The 22888-nt window shown below is 42.6% G+C and overlaps 1 protein-coding gene across 1 annotated transcript in view; it reads left to right on the top strand.

Annotated features, from left to right (window-relative positions):
* Positions 1 to 22888, top strand: part of Ak9 (adenylate kinase 9) — a 138308-nt gene that overhangs the window by 73986 nt on the left and 41434 nt on the right. Inside the window, 7 exon segments of the mRNA XM_037200453.1 lie at positions 1434 to 1590; positions 3488 to 3602; positions 9865 to 9941; positions 12368 to 12544; positions 16355 to 16444; positions 17245 to 17445; positions 17746 to 17867. Coding sequence (XP_037056348.1) covers positions 1434 to 1590; positions 3488 to 3602; positions 9865 to 9941; positions 12368 to 12544; positions 16355 to 16444; positions 17245 to 17445; positions 17746 to 17867 — 939 coding nt within the window.

The raw sequence follows: 22888 nt of genomic DNA, 5'->3' as shown, positions 1-22888 counted from the left end.
ATGCCATTACTCTGAACCAGCTATTTCTGTGTCCTGTATTAGATACTAGGGGTAGGAAGACAGATTATACATGGCCTTGCCTTTAAGAGCTCATCCTGCCTCTGCCTCTTGAATGCTAGGATTAAAGGTGTGCGCCACTAAGCCTGGCAAGAGTATTGGGGAAGCCATTTACCCGTTTTTTTTGTTTTTTGTTTTTTAATTGGGTTGTCTTTTTAAATTGATAGTATTTGAGGGCTACAGAGCTGGCTCAGAAGTTAAGAACACTGGCTACTCTTCCACATAACCTGAGTTTGGTTCCCAGCTCCCAAGTAATATGAATTTAAAGTTCATAACTGTCCATCTCCAGCTCCAGGGAATTGCTTTATCTTCTGGCTTCTGTGGACACTTGCACTCATATGTACAGAGACACACATAAAAATAGTTAAAAATGGAAAATTTTAAAGAAATGTAAGTTTAAATTTCAATGAACAATAATGAGATATAATTTCTCTCCTGTAAAGTTGGCCAAGTTTTTCTTTAAGCAATCACTACTCAGGAAGCCATGGTGATCGTCATTTTCTGGGAGGAACAGTGTGCTGGCTAGGTTTATGTCAATCTGACACACAAACCAGAGTTCTCTGAAAGGCGGAACCTCGGTGGAGAAACTGCTTCCATAAAACCCGGCTTGTAAGGCACCTTCTCAATTAGTGATCAGTGGGGGAGGGCCCAGGTCATTGTGGGTAGAGCCATCCCTGGGCTGGTGGTCCTGGGTTCTATAAGAAAGCAAGCAGGGTGAGCAAACTATGAGGAGCAGGCCAGTAAGCAGCACCCCTCCAGGGCCTTTGCATCAGCTCCTGGCTCTGGGATCCTCCTGTCCTGCTTGAGTTCCTGTTCTGACTTCCTTCAGTGATGAACAGCAATGTGGAAGTGTAAGCCTAATAAACCCTTTCCTCCCCAACTTGCTTTTTGATCATGGTGTTTTGTTGCAGCAATGAAAACCTTATCTCAGCCAGAAAGGGTGAAAAATGGAACGGATGTTTTGGGAAACAGTGTGGCATCTTCTGGAGAAATAACTTTAGCAAATATATAATCCCTGGATAGTACTTCTGTGTAAGGAAGTTCATCACGATGTTATCAAAATAATCCAATGCATAAGGAAGTTCATCACTGTTACAATAAAATTACAAGTGACATAAATACTAACTAGACACATTCATTGCTACCGATTAATAGATAGCAAGAGTGCACTGTTAGGTTTGATAAAGGCTTTACTTCCTGTTTTTAAACTGGTAAGACTTGATTGCTTCAAAATTAGCTTCTCTTAATATTAAGTCACTCTTACTTTCTTCTCAAAGTCAGGGCCTAGAAGATGCTTCTTGGAATTCTATAAGAAAAACACATCATAAACCTGTGGCTTGTCAACTCACAATGGTGCTATCAATGTGTTTTCACAGGTAACTGAAGATAACAAGAACAGGTTTCCTGGTGCCCCAAAATATGGAGGATGGATTGTGGACAACTGCCCTACTATAAGAGATCTGTGGACAGCCTTCATCGATAAGGGAATTGTTCCTGATTTGGTTATCTCTTTAACAGATGGAGAAAACAATGGTTGGCAAATATTTATTATTTATATTTAAAATAAAATGTTTGTCACTGATATTTATTTTGGTTAAAATAGAGAATGGAGAACTCTCCATAGATACAGGTACCACCTCTGCTACCACCTCAGCTGTGCCTAGAGGACCTAACGATGCACGAAATGAGGCCTCTACCTGCTGAGACGGTGACCTGGGGTAATGGGCTGTGCCACTGAGCCTTCTAGTGATCCTCAGTAGTTGTTCTTTGGAGCTAAGAATTCAGCATCCCTTCTCAGTCGGTAGCTGTAGCTTGTAAATCAATCCTGCACACTATCCTGATGATGAGGGTAGTCCTGATGTCTTTAAGTAGTCTATCACTTCACCTTTTAAGAAAATATATTTGATGCTGGCTGTTGACTTGCTGTATTGCCTTTATCAAAAATCATCCTGAGTGAGGAAAGCCAGAAGACAGACACGGTATATACTCACTCATAAGTGAATAATAGATGCAAAGCAAAGGATAACCAGGCTGCAATCCAAAGCCCCAGAGAAGCGAGGTAAAGAGGAGGACACTAAGAGGGACACACGTGCATCACCCCAGGAAGGGGAAAGGGTTAAGATCTCCTGGGTAAACTGGGAGTGGGGAAGAGAAGGGAGGAGATGGGAGATGGGAACATGAGGGCTGGAGATGGCCGCGCTGGGGGAGAGACAGGGAGGGAGAGCAGTGAAAGGGATCTCTTGACAGGGTGTACCACTGAGGGGATGGGGAGAAATCCACAGCTAGGGAAAACAAAATTGTCCCTAGCTAAGACTCAGCAATGAGAGGGTGTTTGAACTGGCCTTCCCCTGTCATCAGACTGGTGTCTACCCTAATTGTCATCATAGAGCCTACATCCAGTGACTGATGGAAGCAGATGCAGAGACCCACAGCCAAGCACTGGGCCGAGCTCTGGAGTACAGTTGAAGAGAGGGAGGAGGGATTATAGGAGCAAGGGAGGAGGGTCAGCATCTTGATGGGGAAAACCAGAGACAGCTGACCCAAGCTAGTGGGAGCTCATGGACTCGGGACTGACAGCTGGGGAGCCTGCATGGGACTCCACTAGGCCCTCTGAATGTGGGTGAAAGTTGCATGGCTTGATGTGTTTGTGGGTCCCCTGGCAATGGGAGGACCAGGACTTATCCCCAGTACATGAACTGGCCTTTTAGAGCCCATTCCCTATGCTGGATGCCTTATTCAGCCTTGATGCAGTGGGGAGGGGCCTAGATCCAGCCCCAACGTGGTATGCCAGCCTGTGTCGACTACCCAAGGGAGGCCTCACCCTCTATGAGGAGGGGATGAAGGTGGGATGGGAGAAGGTGGGGGGGAGGAAGAAGGGAGGGGGGACAGGGGTTGGTATGTAAAAGGAAAGAAGAAAATTAGTAAAAAATCATTTTTAAAAAAGGAAATATATTTGAGAGGTGGCGGGGTAAAGGTTTGTGCTGTCAGCCCTGACAACCTGAGTCCAGTGCTTGTGATCCATATGGTAGGAGACAGCTAACTCTCCATAAGTTGTCCTCTGACTACTATACATACACATGAATGTACATGTACACACGCTGACACACACACACACACACACACACACACACGCACACACACACACAATAAATAAATAAAGAAAGAAAAAAACCTTTTTTAAATGTTTGAAATGAGAATTTCCGGGGGAAATAGATGTTTTTTCATGTTTTCATTATTTATTACATTGTAACACATGCCTTTCGAAAAAGATTTAAGACATTCTACTAAAATTTTAAAGACTCGGGGCTCTGTTTGGATCAGCACTTAAAGGGAAATTTGTGTGTGCATAGTCAGAGATCACTTTGTAGTTAATTTCCAAAACGGGCCACACTATGCAATGTCAAAATAATTTTTTCTCTTTGTATTTCAGGAAAATGTTTTTTAAATAGAATGTATTTAAAGAATAAGTCTGAAATTGATGCTAAGGTTTTAGAACGATTATTTGAAGAACTTCAAGCCAAAAAAAGGGAAGAGGAGGAAATACGGTAAGGTTCCTGTGGACCGAGAAACGGGCTACACATTGACCATGCCCTGCTTCCAGAGACTTTATTTTATTTATGTGTATGTGCGTGTCAACTGTGTGTGGGTGCCCACTGAGGTCAGAAGAGGGTACTGGATCCCCTGGAGCTGAAGTTAGAGGTAGCTATGAACCACTCACCATGGGTGCTGGGGACCAAACTCAGGTCCTCTGCAAGAGCAGCAAACACTCTTAACCACTGAGCCGTCTCTCCGGCCTCCAGTATGTACCTGTACTTGTCACACCCTCTCACAGGTTATATGTATAAAATGCCACTAATGTCAGAAAGATTGTCTATTAACTATGCAAAAATCCTACCGAGTTCCAAAAGAAACAGTAAGTTCAGGAATCTCTACACAGCTGTGAATGGTTTCACAGCTCACTTCAAGTTTTCTTCATTAGGCAACTGAAAAAAGAAATGAGCTAGATTTCACACACACACACACACACACACACACACACACACACACACACGTCAACCTTCCAGATGAAAAAATATGCAGATAGATAAGAACTTCTGCCCTGGTTTACTTTCGGTTGTTGTGATAAAACACTGACCTGTTGCTCGAATTGCTAAATAGTCTTTAAAGAAAAATCTGGGCCAGATATTGGGGTAAGTGCTGAGAGATCAGAGACAGAGGAACAAGCCACGTCTTACCTCTAGGACTCCTCAGCTTGAAAAAGCCTCAGCCGATAGGCCTCTAGCCGAATGAGCTTCCTCAGCCAAAAAGGCCTCTAGCTGAAAGGGATGCTTCTATCAAAAAAGCCTTTAGTTCCTGTCTCCTCACGCCTTATATACCCTTCTCTGCCCAGTCATCACTTCCTGGGATTAAAGGCATGTGTGCTTTCCAGTCCTGGGACTAAAGGTGTGTGCCACCACTGCCTGGCTGTTTTCTCTCCTAGACTGAGTCGATCTCATGTAGTCCAGGGTGGCTTTGAACTCACAAAGATCCAGAAGGATCTCTGCCCCCCGCCACCTCAGCGACCCCCCACCATGTGCTAGGATTAAAGGTGTATACCACCACTGCCTGGCATATATGTTTAATCTAGTGGCTTATTCTGTTCTCTGATCTTCAGGCAAATTCTATTAGGGTACACAATATATCACCACACTGACCAAAAACAACTTGAGGGAAGAAAGAAGTCTCGGTGAGAATTTCTCTTGCTGTGAAGAGATACCATGACCATGGCAACTCTTATAAAGGAAAACGTTTAATTGGGGCTGGCTTACAGTACATTATGATGGGACATGGTGTCATGCAGGCAGACATGATGCTGGAGGAGCTGAGAGTGGAGAAGGAGCTACATCTTGATCAGCAGGCAACAGGAGGTGAACTGAGTGTCACACTGAGTGAAGTTGAGCAAAGGAGACCTCAAAACCCGCAGCCATGTGACACGCTTCCTCCAACAAGGCCACACCTACTCCAACAAGGCCACACCTACTCCAACAAGGCCACACCTACTCCAACAAGGCCACACTCTCCACAAAGCCCACCCACTCCACAACCACACTCCTCCAACAAGGCCACACCTACTCCAACAAGGCCACACCTCCTCCAACAAAGCCACACCCACTCCAACAAGGCCACACCTACTCCAACAAGGCCACACCTACTCCAAAAAGGCCACACCTACTCCAACAAGGCCACACCTACTCCAACAAAGCCACACCTACTCCAACGAGGCCACACCTACTCCAACAGGCCACACCTACTCCAACAAGGCCATAGCTCCTAATAGTGCCACACTCCCTATGAGCTCATGGGGCCAAATACATTCAAACTACCACAAAAGGGTTTGTCTCTTAGAGAGCATGGAGGGTGCTGCTTACTGACTTGGTCCCCATAGCTTGCTCAGCCTGCTTTCCTCTACAACCTTGGACTGCCTGCACAGGATTGGTACCACCCACAGTAGGTGGGCCCTCCCATATCAATCAAGAAAATGCCCTACAGATTTGCCTGTAGATCAATCTGATAGAGGCATTTTCTCAATTGAGGTTCCCTCTATCCCAGATATGTATAGGTTGTATCAAATTGACAAAAAACTAACCAGTATACACATACGCGCGCACACACACACACACACACACACACCTATCTGTGGTTTAATTTTAATAACTAGAATCCACACACTGAGATAATAACACAATAGAACATAAATGAAAATATGCCACGTGGAATAACTAGGAAAAATCTACCTTGCCTCCGTGGAAGAACTGATTGTGAACATCTTACAATTTTAGCATGGGAGATTTCTTCTCTGCTCTGTGTGTAAGAGGTGCTTTTAAAATTATGAGCAATCCATTACAGCTGAGCTCAGATTGGCCTTGAATAAACTGTAACATTCTCAGGCTGAGAAATAAAATAGAAAAACAAGGACCTAACTAGTTGTTCATCCTTGCTGACATATTATCTTCAAACAACTGAAGTTGGCCAGGCAGTGGTGGTGTACACCTCTAATCCAGTCTGACTCAGGAGGCAGAGAGGCCTGTGGGTATTTAGGAGTTCCAGTCTAGCCTGGTCTACTTAGTTCCAGGATAGCCAGATCTACATAATAGAGAGACCCTGTCTCAAAAGAGAAAAGAAAAAGAGCTACATGTTGAGACCCTGTCTCAAAACAAACAAAAAACAGAAAGAAAGAGAAAAGGTCTTGTTATAAATAGGGTAACAATCTGCTAAGTGTAAGGAACTACTTAGTTTTTCCAGTGTATGCAAAATAGTTAAGTATTTAAGAATAGATGAAATCCTTCCTTCCATTTATTTAATTCTTTGATAGCTTTGTGCTGTACATAGTGAATTTACTCACCGGCCCATCTCCTCCTTCTCCCTCTTCCATCAAGGCTCTAGACTCCTTCCTTGTCCTGTGTGTGTGAGAGCCATCGACTCTAACCCATTTCCTGCCTGAGAAGGGGCTGGATGCTCCTCACTGTTTACTGACGTGGGCTCCTTATCATTGACTTCACCACTGAAGAAAATGACACCCTTTCTCCCAGCAGTCATTAGCTGCCAAGAGCCCCTCAGGGAGGGTTGAGGCCTCAGCTTCCGCATAAATGATGAACTATTGATAGGCCCAGCTTTGTGCAGGTCTGGTGCTGATTGTCACAGCTGTGGCCAATCATGAGTGCAACAGTCAAGTGATGTCTGGGAGGTTCCATTGGCTGTACATCTCCTGCATCTTCCCTATGCCCTCTTCTGTGGTGCCCCTGAAGTCGTGATGTGGGTGTCCCTTTAAGGGCTGAGCACTCCACGGTCACTTTGGCCAGTTGTGGGATTTTATATTAAACGCTGGCCTCTATGCTGAAGATTCTCTGGCTCAGCAGTTAAGAATACTTGCTGCTCTTGTAGAAGACCTGAGTTCAGTTCCCATCACCCAGATCAGGTAGCTTACAATTGCCTGTAACTGCAACTCTTGGGAAACTGACACCTTCTTCTATCCTTTACAGGTAACCAAACACATCAACACACACACATACATTCATACATTCATACATATGTACAGACAGACAGTCATATAATTAAAAATAAAATAAACAAGCTTCTCTGATGAAGGCTGAGTACAGCTTCCTTTGACAACATGATGGTTTAGCCAAACAATCTAGAAAGTTCTCCAAAGGTCCTATGACCTTCCCAGTCACAGGCGCTTGACCAGCCTACAGAGCCAGGCATGAGCTCCTCAGGTGGAACAGGCCTCAGATCCAAGCAGAAAACAGAAAGGCATGCCTGTGCTGTACCAGAGGAGCACCTCCTGCCTGGAAGATCGTTCTTGTAGCTCCAAGGGTTCGAGACTCGGTGACCCTGTTGGTGGCTTTCTCCCTCAGCTGCCTGGACAGCACCTTCTGGAGTGATGGAAGCCGGCTAGTGGCAAGGACGCTTGCATCTCACTTCCAATGTCATCTCTCTATGACCTGTGACAAAAGCGTGTGGTCTCTTCGGCAAGAAGATCTTACCATCTAGCTATGGTGGGCAACCAAGAGCAATGTCAGTAGCCTGTGTCTTTGGGGGGCCTTTGGGGACTCCCTGAGCAACAACTCCTAGGAAGGTATCCCAAAGCTGGCACTGGGATTTCATTTAATAACCCACGACTTTTGAGAAGAGTATCACCTACCCATGGATGGCACTTCAAACAACAGATGAAATCTTAATCTAAAATTACGACAAAGCTCACATTATTTACCAGCTGGTCACATGCTAATTTTAAACAGACAAAAATACATGCATATGTAATTTTTCAGAACAGTTATGTCCCCTGTGGCTCCCAAGAGTACTTTTACCCTTTCTCTTCTTCTATCAGGAATCTTCTATTTCTGCCATCAATTTCTACTCTTATTGGAAATTTTCACAAGTTCATAAGCTTAACGCTTAAACTGGTGTGTGCTCTAAGGAGCTCTGTGTGTTGATTTTTAAACTCAGTGATGAGCATTTCACAGAAAGCTTTTTCTATAGACTGAAGAAACTAAAACTGGAAACAGAAGAAAAGAAATGCCTCACAAACTCACAGATGCATTCAAGGGCTTTACAGGTTCTCTAAACAGAGATAAGCACAGCAGTGTTAAGACTTGCATCATAGGAGAAGATCTAAAAACGTGTTAAATTCTACGGTCTCCAGCACCATTTGCATACAATCTAGTTAAATGGCAAGGCAATCTGCCATTATTGCTTCAAATGCTTTATAGGTTCTTTCTCAGCCTGGTCAGGCCTTAAGTCTTCCGGCAGCATACTTTATCTGCTTTTAGAAAAGGAAGTTCTCATAAGCAGCCTTGCCTGGAGCCTCCTGACATGGACGTCAAAACTGAGTGGGAAGGAGATTGGTCAAGAAGACTCAGTCTGCCTGGCTAGGGCCAAGAGCAAGGAGAACCCTAGGAACACCAGCACTCCTGGGTGGAGAACAGGATACAGCAAGAGAATCTCAACCAGAAACACAGGAGCAGTGTCTTCCAAAGAGAAGTGATGTCACTAGCTTTCAAAGAAGGAAAAATGGATGCAAAAACACCGCACATGGTCCTTTGGAGGGCGTGGTTCCAGGAGCTTTGGACACTGAGCCCATCTTGCTTGGTTTCCTATTGGTGAATACTTGGCGTTTTTGGGTTTTTGTTTGTTTTTTGACATACAATCAACCTTTTATATGTTTCTTTGTGCAGTGGAATGCCCATTTCTAAATCCCTAGGCATAGGATTTCTAGCCAAGACATATCTCTTTATTTTTGAATAGACAAGGCCTTTCTCCCCACATTTTGCTAGTTTTCCATTTACCTATTTTCACCATTGTTAGGAAAGATTAATTGCTTCAACCCTAATGGAATACAGATTCCACTATGTACTGAAGCTTCCATACTTTCTAAATATCATCATCACGGGGATGGGAGTTGTGGTTCAGTGATACAGGGCCTGCTTAGTACAAACCTGGGTTGGAAAAAGAAATCATCATTAGTGTGCTAAAACTTAATTTTTCATTTAAATTTTAATTTTTAAATTATGCATATATGTGGGGGGTGATATGTGCAGATGTGAATACAGATAGCCTTGGAGCCTAGAAGAGGGCTTTAGACCCTCTGAAGTTGGAGTTACAGGTGGTTATAAGCTGCATGTTGGTGCTTGGAATAAAACCCAGGACTTCTGTAAGAGGAGTAAATATTCTTAACCCCGGGGCTGTCTTTCCAGGCTTCAACTTCTTCTGACTAAAAAGAAATGTTATGTTCTCTATTCAATGGAGAAAAAAACTAATGCAAATGTTATAAATTGAACTCTTACAATGCTACCATCCAGAAATAATTGCTGTCTATAATTTGATTGATTTTCTAGCCTTGTAGTTCTCATATATACTGATACAAAGTTAAAATTATGTTGTACATATAGTTTTATACTCTACTGCTTTTCGCTTAACATTATACAGTGAATATCACCCACTGAGTCTGAGGGAAATGTTACAGATCTCCTGCTTCCTCTCAACTTACCTCAGGGAATCTTGCATTTTATCAGGTTTCCTAACTGACAGCCATAGTTTAAAATACAACATTCCATACCTTCTTACCAAAAATACCAGTGTGCTGGCTGAAAACTAACTGCCTTCAGCCTGAGTGGGGTAAAAGTGTATGCTGTGAATAAAAAGCGTAATGGGTGGTTAATAAGGAAGTATTTGTTGCTTGCCACTGTGAGAATTTAACCTTATAATAATGGGAGGTGTCTGGTTTTGTTTTGTTTTGTTTTAATTGAATGTTGGACCTTCTCTTTTCAGAAAAGCCAAAGAGGAAGAAGCGAGACTGGATGAAGAAAAACAGAGGATGGCGGAGTTTGAGGGAAAGAAAGCAAAAGGCAAGCACCTTTGATAACGCTGGCATCACGTCCTCTGATCTTAGCACCTTTGATGACACGGGCAGCACGTCCTCTGATCTTGTACCATTGCTGGTGTTTTCACGTGGACTGTCAGCGCATCCCCTAGAGCCCAGAGTCCAGGTGTATGCCTGTGTCCTGAAAGTCCCCCTTCCTTCCCCAGCGTGTTCTAATTTCCGTAATAAGTTGTATTCTCACTGGGATTATGGGTTCACAGGGCAAAGATTCCTAATCAAGAGGGGGTGCTCCTAAGAGGAGACCCACCTGAGCACCCTCTAAGCAGGATACGATGCAGAAAGTACCTCTGTCGCGGATTACACCTAGCTGCTGGAACTGTTTCTATTGGAAGAATCCTGCAAAAGCTGAGGACAGTCTAACTCTTACAATACCCATTGTCTTCATACTTAAAGCTCCCATCGCTTTTATGGAAGAACTTCCTCTTTTAAGATCGAGGTTCTCAAACTGGGGTCTATGGATTCAATTCCAGGTCCAGGAACTTCAACTCTATTTTCAATAACCTTGAACTGAGTCTGAGTGTCTCCTTTACTAACCCAGAAAGCAAGCAAACCACAGTGGCGTTAGCTGTCTCTTGGCTTTTGTGTATTGCACCATGGTTTCTGTCTACGTGTCCTGCTGCTGCCATTGCGGTAGTTACGTTTCATATAGCCCTCAAATAGCTCTATGTTTCAGCAACCGCTTCCAATATAACTGGTTTCTTGTGCATTTTATTTTATGAGCTTGACAGTTTTGTTCTAAAAAGAGGTCCATAAATTTCATGGGAGTGCCAAAGAGGCCACAGGATCAAAGAATATCCATTGCTCCACCTCCAGCCACTCCAAAGCTTAGTTCTATAAAACAAGTACCATTTTACTGCACGGCTGTTCTGTGCACGGGAACTTTGAGTGGGGCACAGTGGGCACAGTTGAGCACTTTGGTTCTGGTTGTAAATGATCCACCCTGGAAATGAGTCTTCTGTTTCCAATGAAGTGTTCAGATCCTATAGCTCTGGTCAACGTCTTCACCAACTCAGGAGACACCAAGCCAGGACCACTCCGCCAAGCTACTGCTAAATTTCTCACTCACAGCAGGTGATGGTTTAGAGTGTTTATTATGAGTCAATCGATAACAGCACACGATCAACAGTCAAATTACAAATAGTTCAAAGATCTTAAAATGCCTTTTAACCCATTCCTGACCTGTGTGGCACACAGCTGCCTCACTGGGGTCTTCTGTTTTTGTGTTTCTTTTATAATGTACCTAATATAGATAAATATAACATAAATAAGTACACATAAATTAGAGACATATGATGATTTTTAATAAGCGATATGTTGTTGAAAGAAAATTCAAGTTCCTTCACAGATTGCATCACTTCATCACAAGCTTTACTAGGAGTCCAAAAACCTTTGTGTGTATTTCCATAAAATCTTCAACCTAACACAAAGATACGGACCACATTCCAAGTTGTGTTCTTGTAAGCTTCGTGTGCTGCTGTCCTGTTTCAAACCTTGATTTAGATCAAATCCAGGTGCCAGAGAACCACCATCAAAATGCGGCATTTGGAAGAAAACTGGGAAGGAAATGCCCATGAGACCTCAGAGAGACAAGCTCACTCACTCTGCCATATAGCCAGCCTTTCATAGGAAATCCTGTTTGCATCTTCATACACATGTGTGTCAATCCCATAAATACATGAAAGGGACGGGGAAGATGAGTTCCCTGACAGCACGAACGTCTCCTTCTGAAGTACTTCCATGTCTACCATGGCCATCAATGAACACATAAGCTTTGCAATCAAACTTTTTAAATTTACAACTAACACCGAAGTTAATGTGCCATATTATTATTACAATGAGTTATTGTAAATCTACTATAACAGCTATGCTAACCCTGTGTCTATATAGGGAGTCTCGTCTGATGCTGCCCAATAGAAACTTAAGTAATGTTAATTTTCTAGTAGCTACATGTTCTATCTTAAGTTTATCATGCTAAAACTTTGGAAGTCATAATCTATTTTGTACTTATATATATATCTCAGTGTAGACTAGCTTCCAGTGCTCAGTAGCCATATGTAGATTGTATGGATCTAGTCATTTCCTTCTTAAGAGGATATTGGGCTTTTTCTAGTCTTTTACTGTTAAGAGTATTTGGGATAGATACAAACATTTCTTCTTTTAAATGAACCCTTCCTCAGGTTCTCCAATAGCACCCTGACAGAATGGCTGTCATCCTTTACCACTCCATATTAGTAGATATAATACAGTGGTAATTCATCTATTTCCTCCACTAAACCAGATACAGGAGAGCACCACTCTGAGGCCTTAATCTCCTCTCTGTGTTTAACACTATCCAACCATCATTTGTTGGCTTTAACGGAATAATAACTTATTCCTTGTAATTCTTTGTAGATGGTGAAGAGGCTGATAATGAAGCTGATGAGGAGGTGGATGGTGAAGATTCTGAAGTTCATGATGCACCTGAAGAGGCTGAGGCACCTGAGATTCAAGAGAACACTAGAGGGTCGTTGTTACCTGAGGAGTCTGAAGCATTGGAGGCCCCAGAAGCAGAACATGAACCTGAATCAGGTTAGACATGACTGATGGCCATGTGTACGCGCGCATGTGTGTGTGGGGGGGGGCAGGTGTGCTAGTGTGTGTGTCAATGTGTGTATGTGCGTATGAGTGTTAATTTGTGTGTGAGTATATGAGGTAGACAGGTGTGTAAGTGTGTATATGTGGGGTTTTGTATGAGTATGTGTGAGTGTGTATGAGAGAATATGTATGAATGTGTGTATATGTATGATGTGTGTGTGATAATGTGTTTGAGAGTGAGTGTATATGAGAGTGTGTGAGAATGTGTGTGAGAGAGAGTGTGTATGAATGTATGTGTGAGTGTGTGACTGTGTGAGTATGTGAGTGTGGGCAGATGTGCGGGTGTGTGGGGTGTGTGATGGAAGCCGGCTGAGGCTGCAAAGATGAGACCCTAGAGAGAGCTTGGCCTGGAACTGGCACATGATCTGTAGGACATTTTGCCCCAAAGCAAGAATTGATCTTTATGTCATGCAATGCCATTTTATATGCCAACAAGAAAGCATCTTACAGTCACGCGGACCCAGCAGAATGAGGACGTTCTTATTGTGCACTCGTGCATGCGCAAGTAATTTCCTAGCATTGGACAAGCTAAGCTTTTTAGTTCACTTCTTTATAAAAATGTCTTAGCCGGCTGTGGTGGCACACACCTTTAATCCCAGAGGCAAGCGCATCTCTGTAGTTTCCAGACCAGCCTGGTTTTCATACGAAGTTTCAGGGCAGTCAGGATGACATAGAGTGACCATTCCTCAAAACAAAAACATATTTGAATTGTATACTATGATCATTTGGTGTATGTGTACAATGTGTAACATCAAATCTTTAATCTTTAAAATAATTGTCATCTTAGCATGACTGGCTATCTAACAGGAAAGTGGCATGAATCAAGATCATGCTGAAGTTCCTTGGTATTTATTTGTGTTTCTTTGAATACTTATACTTGCTTTCATTGAGTGTGTGTGCGTGTGCGTGTGTGCGTGTGTGTGTACATGTGCATGTCTATGCTCCAGCTTGTGGGGGTCAGTGAACAACTTTCTGGAGTCTGGTCTATGAACAAAAGTCCTAGGAGGAACTAAACCTCTGCTGACTAAAGTTTGGTCAGAATATCTGGTTCTGGGCATTCCAAGTTGTCTACAATCACCGTCGTTCTCATCAGTTAATCAGCCTCACAGGTTCAGTTCTTTCCGGGACTTTTCTGACGCCTACTCTGCTCTTTGTATGGATATCCCTCTACCAGTCAGCTTTACTTCAGACACCTCTGTGTCCTACTCTCTCTCTCTCTCTGTGTCTCTGTGTGTCTCTCTCTCTGTCACTGTCTCTCTCTTTCACATATATGTACATATATATAATACACGCATACATATACATATATCCCTGTGTATCTCTGTATTCCATCCAGCTGTTTGCATCTGGCAGCCTTGGGAAGGTGCTGTCTTTTGGCCTGTGCTCTCGTCATTGCAACAGTGTTTCTTAGTTTAGTTTCTGTTCCGCTGCTGTGAAAGACACCATGACCAAGGAAATACCTATAAATACATATATTTTAACCTCGAGTATGCGCCATAAGCCTCACATTACCATTTTTATTTGGGGGTAAAGATTCAGTTTCAGTCTTTTTGGATCGAGGCTTCCAATCATACATACTGTCAAGAATTAACAACACAAGGAATGGGTTAACTTTAGACTACGAATGGGTGAGTAGGGTTTGCAAGGATTCTGATCTTATTTTTGGATGATACTTTTATCTATTACATATAAAGACATTTTTATCTGCTGCAGAGCCAGATGGAGCCGCTCTTGAGGACTCAATCACTCTCTGGTTTGAGAGATGTCTTTCTAGTCAACTCAAAGCCCCACCCACACCGTCTCCTCGGCTCCCCCCAGGCTCCCCCCAGCTCCGCCTGCAGCCCTCGTCTTTAATGCGGCCCTTTCCTCCCGTGTTGTCGCTGGAGCGTCCGTCCTGCGCTGGCGGTGAGCTCTGAGGCCTTCTTCACAACTTGACTTCATGCTCGTTTTCACCCTAGGATTTTCCAGTGGGTTTTCAGGCCTTCTCTAATCTCGTAACTGTTCAAGCTCCACTTCCTAAATTTTAAGAACTTTAATTTTAAAAAAATTTAAAAAAAAGAACTTTAATGAAAAGTTTAAATTGAAGGGATTGGTGCTAAAGAGTTGGCTCGGCAGTTAAGAGCACTGGCTGCTCTGGCAGAGGACCTGGGTTCGATTCTTAGCACCCACACAGCAGCTCACAACTCATTGCCCATAACTCCAATTCCAGAGGATTCAACAACCTCTTCTAGCCTCCAGCTCAATGACAGATATGTAGACAAAATACTAGCAGGCATAAAAATGTAAATAAATCTTTTAAAAGAAAAAAGTTTAAATTGAAGGCATTGCTTGTAGACTTAGCACCCAAAGGACGCCCCCCATCACGACAGCATCTCCTGGGCTTTGATGTCTGGCCCTGCATGCTGATCTGGTTCCTAGCTCTCTCTCCTTCACCCTCGGTTGTCCTGTGCAGTGGTTTAGAGAAAGAAATGACACATTTCCCAACCCCCACACCACATATGAATTTCAAGTCTTATTGCGATAGAAGGGCTTTGGGCTGCGTTCAAAAACACAGAAAACCTCAAAATCCAAAGGTTAACCCGACATCTCACAACTCCCAAGTGGATTCTCTTATTGTCTCAATGCTCTTCTATTGGTGATGATTTATAGTGTTTTTATTAACTGAACAATTTATAATCAGACATGTCCTGGGTTTGTCCCTTTTCTTCTTGTGCTCTAATAAAGTTTAAATGCTATAGATCCTGTCAAAAGAGTACTAAAGTATTAACTCAGGAGATAATATTATGATATAATTTTGCGTGTGTGTATATATGTGTGCTATACGTTCATATGTATATATAGTGTGGGTATATGTGTGATATACATTCATATGAATATATAATCTATGCCAAATGTGTATCTTAGAATTGGGAGCAGACCTGGGGACTGTGGGGTGGGAAGTTATGTAAGTAGTGTGCATGTCTAGAGCCATCCGGGCTGGGTATGTGAGTGAAGGGTGTCTCATATCATGTAAAAAAGACGCTTTACGGCCTGCCCTTCGACGGTGACGTAGCCAGACTCTCTTCAGGCTCTCCATCCCACTCCTGCGCTGCTGTTCTTGCCACTTTATACCCATAGGGCATTAGGTCTGATGCACAAGAGTGGGATTTTAAGAACATTTAGCAGATACCAACTAGGATGATCTGTGCCATGTGGTGACTCTTCCAGTCGATGTCTTGGTGGGAGGGTGTACATGCATGTGGTGCATGCACATGGTGCGTGGGTGCACCTGCCTCTGTGCGTGCACATGTGACAGGGAAGGAGGGCTTTGGGTGTCTTCCTCTGTCACTCTCTTCCCTATCCTCGAGTCAGGGTCCGTCACTGAACCAGAAGCCCGCCATTTTGGCTGGACTGGCTGTCCCATGAGCTCTTGGGACCCACCCGCCTCGGCTCCTCAAGCACACACAATCCTGCCCAGGTTTATACATGGGCACGAGGGATTCAAACTCAGGTCCTCACACCTGCAGAACCAACATTCTTCCCCACTGAGACTACCATTCCAGCCCTTCACTGTCCTTTTGTATATTTTAAATTTTCACTTTTCTGCCTTGTGCTCTATTTTTATGCCATCGTTTAAAAAAATATGTTTTTAATTAGATATATCATCTATAATTTAAAGTAAGTTTTGGGATTTTCTTTGTGCCAAAACTTTCCTATGGAACAGCATTTGGAAATTCAAGCACTAACTTAGATTTCTCTCTTAAGTTCCCGAGCCTCCGGAGGACACTGCAGTCGAAGCAGGAGTTCGAAAGGGATCCAAAGAGGTCCTGGGACCTGAAGAACTGCCTGAAACAGGTTAGGCTAAAAAATGAAAGTTCCCATTCATAAAAGTGCTGTTCTAACAGATCAAACCTTAATTTGGGTCACAGTCTCTGCTTACTTTCTCCCTATGCTGTGTGCCAATTGTCTTAGGGTTTCTCTTCCTGTGAAGAGACACCATGACCACGGCAACTCTTATAAAGGAAAACATTTCACTGGGCTGGCTTCCTTACAGTTCAGAGGTTCAGTCCATTATCATCATGGCAGGACATGGCGGCATGCAGGCAGACATGGTGCTGGAGAAGGAGCTGAGAGTTCTGCATCTTGATCTGCAGGCAGCAGGAAGTAAACTGTCTGCCACACTGACCATAGCTTGAGCAAAGGAGACCGCAGAGCCCGCCCTCACAGTGACACACTTCCTCCCACAAGGCCACAGCTCTTAATAGTGCCACTCCCTACGGGGGCCATTCTTCTTTCAAACCACACCAGTCAATATGAATCATATTTATTTATGTCAATCCATTAAAATTGTAACTATTCTGTTAATAATGCTGTTTCATCTAATTTTATTTTTACACTTTGCATCAACAACTAAAGTGTCCATATGAAACTCACGCATCACCCACACAATTTTATTAATAGGTAATTATTCATCTAGCAGCATATAAAATATGACTAGAACATGAATTTATAAATTTATATTAATGTTCAGAATGCTGCATTTTCTCCTTTGAATGTTTAAAAAGCATGATAAAGTTTGGATTCTTTTGTAGTCTGACTGGAGATAGGCTTTTCAAAGCCACTTTTTTTCCTCTCTTTGAACTTGTATTCAAAAGTTGTGATGCCGGAGTTCCCAGAGGACGCTTACCCCAATGTTCCCGAGATGGAGCCACTGAAGGAGGAGCTGAATAATTACCTTCTCATGTGGAAACATCTGGAGCAGTTGATTACAGACAATTTGATTCAAATATTAACACTGGACATTTCCAACAAGACCCCGAAGGAGCTGCTTCAAAGAGTAGTGGAGACGACGGAAAGTAAGGCTGACGTCGGCGTTGGCAGGGAGAGCAGACATGGCACTGACAGCCGTTTAGACCACGAACGCCGCTCTGCCGGCGTCTCTAAAACATTCAGGACACCTGAGGGGGCCATATCAGACATTCTAGAACACGGGGCACACCGTCACTGGTCACGCCGAGCGGCTCTCACAGAGAGAACCTGTACCCGTATCAAAACGGAGAGATCAATGATAATAATTAGTTTTTCTGACCTCTGACTATTATAATATACTGATAACTTTTTGTCCTAAAAACTCTTTTCCTCTTTGGAACCAACAGAGCCTTTTCAGTATGCTGCATGGGAACTAAATGCTGAAGACTATGATGAAGAAGCAGAAGACTACCAGGCTGAGATCGAGATCGATGAGGAGCAGGAGGAGGAGGAAGAGGAAGAGGAGGAGGTACGGCTGGTTTTGCACTGGGCAATCATTGAGAAATGTGTGCATAGTAGTGATGACCACTTCGGGACTCCTCCTCCACCGCCAGGTGGACAAATAGGCGTCTCCACCTTTTTACTCTCTGTTTATTTTAGTTTTGTAGTAGCGGGCATTGAGCCCAGGGCCTTATGCATGCTGGGCAAGTGCTCAACCCCTGAGCTGGATCCCCACCCCATCCTCATCTTTATAAACGAAAATTTCCTCCCTTACCACAGCTTTACTATACTCTCCAAAATGCCAGGGCTGCTTAATGTGAGAAAAAAAAGAGAGAAACCCATAGAAACATAAAGAGAAAAATCTTTTCACTTTTTTTCTATAGAAAAAAAAATGAGAGTATTAAGACTATAAATATTTTATAAAGCTAATTAATATAAGTAGATATGTGAAAGACACCTTTGGAGTGTCTGGAAGGCTGTCCACATGATAATAATGTACAGTGCTCAACAGGATTAACCCATATTCGGACACCAATCAGCATCTTTGGCCCCAGAATGACAATAACTATCATCATTTGATAATCCCCAGGTTAGGTATATATCAACAAGAAAACGGGAAATTGTTCTTTCAATATGAGTTTTTACAAATAAAAATGTAATTTACTAAGTTAAATCTTTTAAACAAACCTGCACTTGTAATTAACTTATTATTGCCTAATTTAAACCCAAAGATCAAGGAGTATGTGAGTGTGCAGCAACAAATGATTCACAGTGGATTCTGTCAACAGGTCCCGGTACTTGGATGTTACCGTGGCCGAAGGATGTGGGATTTGCCCTGCGCACAGGCAGCCTCTTTTCATCTAACTTTCCTGCAGTGTTTCTGGTGTTCTTCTGTGCTCCTCTCCTTCCTCCTGTCTCTGCAGCAGTTCTCAAGCTGTCTGCACTACTGGAAATCTGTGTCTTTATGTCTGGTATCCTTTAATCCTCCAGTGCAACATCTCACCAGTTACTGAGCACTCGGTAAGGTGCCAGCAAGGCTCAGGCTTGGGAGGTGGGAAATAATTAGACCTAAAGTAAATGTGCGTTGCTCCAACTACCATAACAGCAAGAGCCAAAAACGTGAAACTACTTCCAGGCAACTCAACTATATCCAAGAACAAACTCAGAAGTATTGATGGTATTACAACATAAGCTTTCTTTGGCAGCCACTCAAGGATTGCCAGATCTGCTAAGAAAATATGATTCACAATGAAAAGAAAAGAATCACCAACCCAAACTACTCTAGAACTGACAAATACATCAGCATTGGCTGAAAAGGACATTGAAACGCTGTTCTTGCTGTGTCCTATAAATTCAAAGCAGGCGGCAAAGATAAAGAGGATGCGATGGGCATACAACGTGAGCTGTATGGTTTGAGAAGCAGAAAATACGAAGTGAAGCATGGAGTGACTGGAGTAATGGTAGTCTAGACACTGAAGGAAAGGAAGTTAAAGACACAGAAACTATCTGAAAGAGGAGAATGAAGAGAAACCATGAGAACAGCCTGAGTGGACCTGTGGGACGATTTGAGCAGTCTGCTGTGCATATAATTGTAGGCCACAAAAGTGTGCCTTGGGAAGGGAGAAAATGATTTTTGAAGGAACAATATCTGTACTTTTTTAGTATTTGGAGCAGTTTACAAACTCTCAGATCCAAGAAGGCCAGTGAGTCCAAAGTACGAGACACAGGAAGGAAAGAGCACCAAGCATGTCTATTCAAGTTGCTTGGTTGCAAAGAACTTCTTAAAAGGAGAACACAGGCATGCCACATCCACAAGAACCATGATCAGGAAGACAGCGTGTTTCCCACAGAAACCAGGGCAAGCCAAAAAGAGGGTGAGTCAACAGCTCACAAGTACTGAAGAGGAAGAAACAGAATTGTATGCCTGGTAATTCTTTAAAAATGAAGACAAATTAAAGAGCTTTTCAGACATGCAGAAGCTGAAAGAAACGAAACATGAACAGCATCCCCGGTAAATGTTGCCAAATGATTAAGGAAGAATTAAAACTGATTCCACATGAACTCTTTCAGAAAACCGAAGAGGAGGGGGAAATTTCCAGTTCAACCTATGAGATCTGTGTCATTCTGATTCCCAAAACCAAACACAGAAAAAGAAAGAGAATAAGGAACAGTTGATCTCTCCTGAATATTGATACACAAACTCTTAAGAAAAGTTAACAAAGTTTTTCAAAACTATATCAAAACAACAACCATCCTATCCAAGCAGAGTTTGTCCAGAAAGTCTTGGTTTAACATTTGGACAACACTCAATATAACTCATCATACTGACAGGTTGAAGGTAAAATCTAAGTGACTATCTCAGTTGATATAGAAGCAGCATTTGGCAAAATCCATCGTCTATTGCTGATTTTAGAAAATAAAGGGTATATGCTTATAAACAGCTTTAAAAATTAGTACAGAGGGGCATATGATCCCAGAGCTGAGGAGTGATTGACAGGTGATGACTACTATCGGAGGGAGAATCAGTTTTCTTTAAGGATGTGGTTCCTGGTAGGTTGATCATGTTTCGGTGAGTGGCCCGACACTTGTGTGTATATAGGCAATGCTAATTGGAATCAGTGGGTCATTAAAAAAAGTCATCAAGTTGGGAGAGGGACTGGTCCAGTTGGAAGGGAAGAAGAGAGAAGGGGCAAGATGATTGAAATACGCTGTATGCATATATGAAATTCTCAGAGAATAAATTTTAAATTACATATATATAAAGGGAACTTTCTCAGCTTGATAAGACATCTACCAAAAAAAATCTGTAAGTAACAGTTAACATCCTTTAGAAAGCTGGATGCTTTCCCCCCAGTCAGCACAGAGGGAGTGAATACTCCCGCCTCTGTGTTTCCTCTTGGTCTTTGCTGCTACTGATCTGTCTCCTTGTCTGATATAAAGCCACATGGACCCCCTGAAACCCAGAAGTGATTTCACAGTTCTTCACAACACAAAGTGCTTTGGGTGTGTCAGGAATGCCTCGCCTTACCAGCCAGCTACCTGAACACCCACCACGTGCTAGGCAGCCCTATTCTCCATTGGTGGCCGTGAATGAGTGAAGTATGGCTCCAGGAGTTAAAATGTGATCTGAAACTGTGCACAGCAACAGCTACATGCTTTCATGCTGTGTTAACCAGGGAACAGAACTATAGAATGCATGTGTGTGTGGCGGGGAGTTTAGCAGCAGGCAGGCATGGCTCTGGAGAAGCAGCTGAGAGCTCACATCTGGATCCACAAACAGGAAGCAAAGAGAAGTAACTTGAAATCTCAAATCCTACCCTGAGTGGCATACTTTCTTCAGCAAGGTCACATATCCTGATTCTCCCCCAACAAACAGCTTAGGGATCAAATAATCAAATATCCAAAACTTATAAGGAACCACCATAGGAGATAAGTAGGAGATCAATAATGAAACTATAAACTAAATTATGGGCAGGCACTGGCGAGATTGCTCGGCAGGTAAGAGCACTTGTTCTTGCAGAGGAAGGACCTGGCTTTGATTCCGAGCACCCGTGTGGTGCCGTACAACCCCCCGTAACCACAATTCCGGGGAATACATTGCCTTCTTCGGATCTCTGCGTGAGTATAGTGGACTTAAACACACGCAGGCAAAACACGTGAAATAGGTAAATATAAAAATAAACTAAACATGAACAATCATTATTAAATCGCAACAAAATCATCTCTGTAGTATAGCCAGTATCCTTATTTTAGAACATTTCTGAATTTCAAATGAATGAATACTCTCATGCATGGCATGTATTTATATGAAAGTTAACTTTTATCTGCAGTCCAAGCACACCTGAGAAACCTGGGCTTTTACTTTTATTCATTAAGTCCAGCAACCCTACATTAAGTCTATTTATTGAAAACCCAGAAAGACCACAAAAAAAAAAGCGTACAATGAAAGATAATGAAAATAAGCATAACAGAATAACCCAAAAGAAATAAAAGAACTGAAATGGGAAAATAAAATAAAAACAGCAGATGAAAAACAAAAAGACGGTTCCCTGACAAGAGCAGGAAGGCGGATAAACTTCTGGCAGGCTGAATCAGTAAAATACAAAGGCAAGGAATAACATGTTAAACAAAATAAGTGTCCAGATCATTGAGGAACTCAAATTATAGGCACTTCTTCATTCTAACAGGCTTGAACATCTAAAAAGGATTTACTCGTTATTTCCTGAAGTTGACTTAGGAATAAAGTTAAAAATCATAAATAAGTAACAGAAGAGGTCTATAGGCTGTTTCTAATATATATCCATTGATAAGACAGTTCTTCTATGGCCTAAACTCTTCCACATCACAGACAAGAACCAGTAATGCTCAGCTTTTTTTTTTCCCCCTGAAACAAGATCTCTGGGTAGCCTGGAACTCACTATCTAGATCAGGCTGGCCTTGAGCTCACGGAGATCAACATATGAGTCTTGGTATTAAAGGTGGTCACCACCACACCAACCAAATTAGTCTCAGTTTTGCAGCAGTACAGAAAAGTGTTGTGGTTTCTTCTTTTGTGAACTTAAGCATATTGTAGAACAAATAACAAATATTCCATTTCTAGTTTCAAAACTGCTGCATTTGTGATTAAATACACATCTAGCTTCTATACATGCAGAGCATTTAGCAGAGTCTGAGGGAGTGCTCATGGGAACTGGTAAGAATGTGCGCACACTGGTGGAGGAAAATGAAAGGGAAATTTCACTCCTGATACACTGATGTGTTTAAACATTTTATAGCAAGTAAGGGTTTAATGTCTTCCTATTGTTCTAACTAATTTCCAAAAAAATCCTTTACACATTTCATCACAGTATAAATTTCCATTTGTACTTAATAAAATACTTTCAAGTTTTTACTTTCAATAAAAACAAAGCAGATCGCCTACTTCGTTGTCATGAGTAAGAAGATGGGACCCTGACTCGGGTTTCATTCCTTGAGAATCATTTCCTACCAGAATCAGAACTACCAGTTCATCGATTCTCTGTGTCTTTAGAGGGTGGAGCACACCTTAAT

The sequence above is a fragment of the Peromyscus leucopus genome, chromosome 8a (genome assembly GCF_004664715.2).
Source record: "Peromyscus leucopus breed LL Stock chromosome 8a, UCI_PerLeu_2.1, whole genome shotgun sequence".
Classification (NCBI taxonomy): Eukaryota; Metazoa; Chordata; class Mammalia; order Rodentia; family Cricetidae; genus Peromyscus; species Peromyscus leucopus.
Note: the sequence above shows the minus strand (reverse complement) of the source record. Positions and strands in the feature narration are given on the sequence as shown.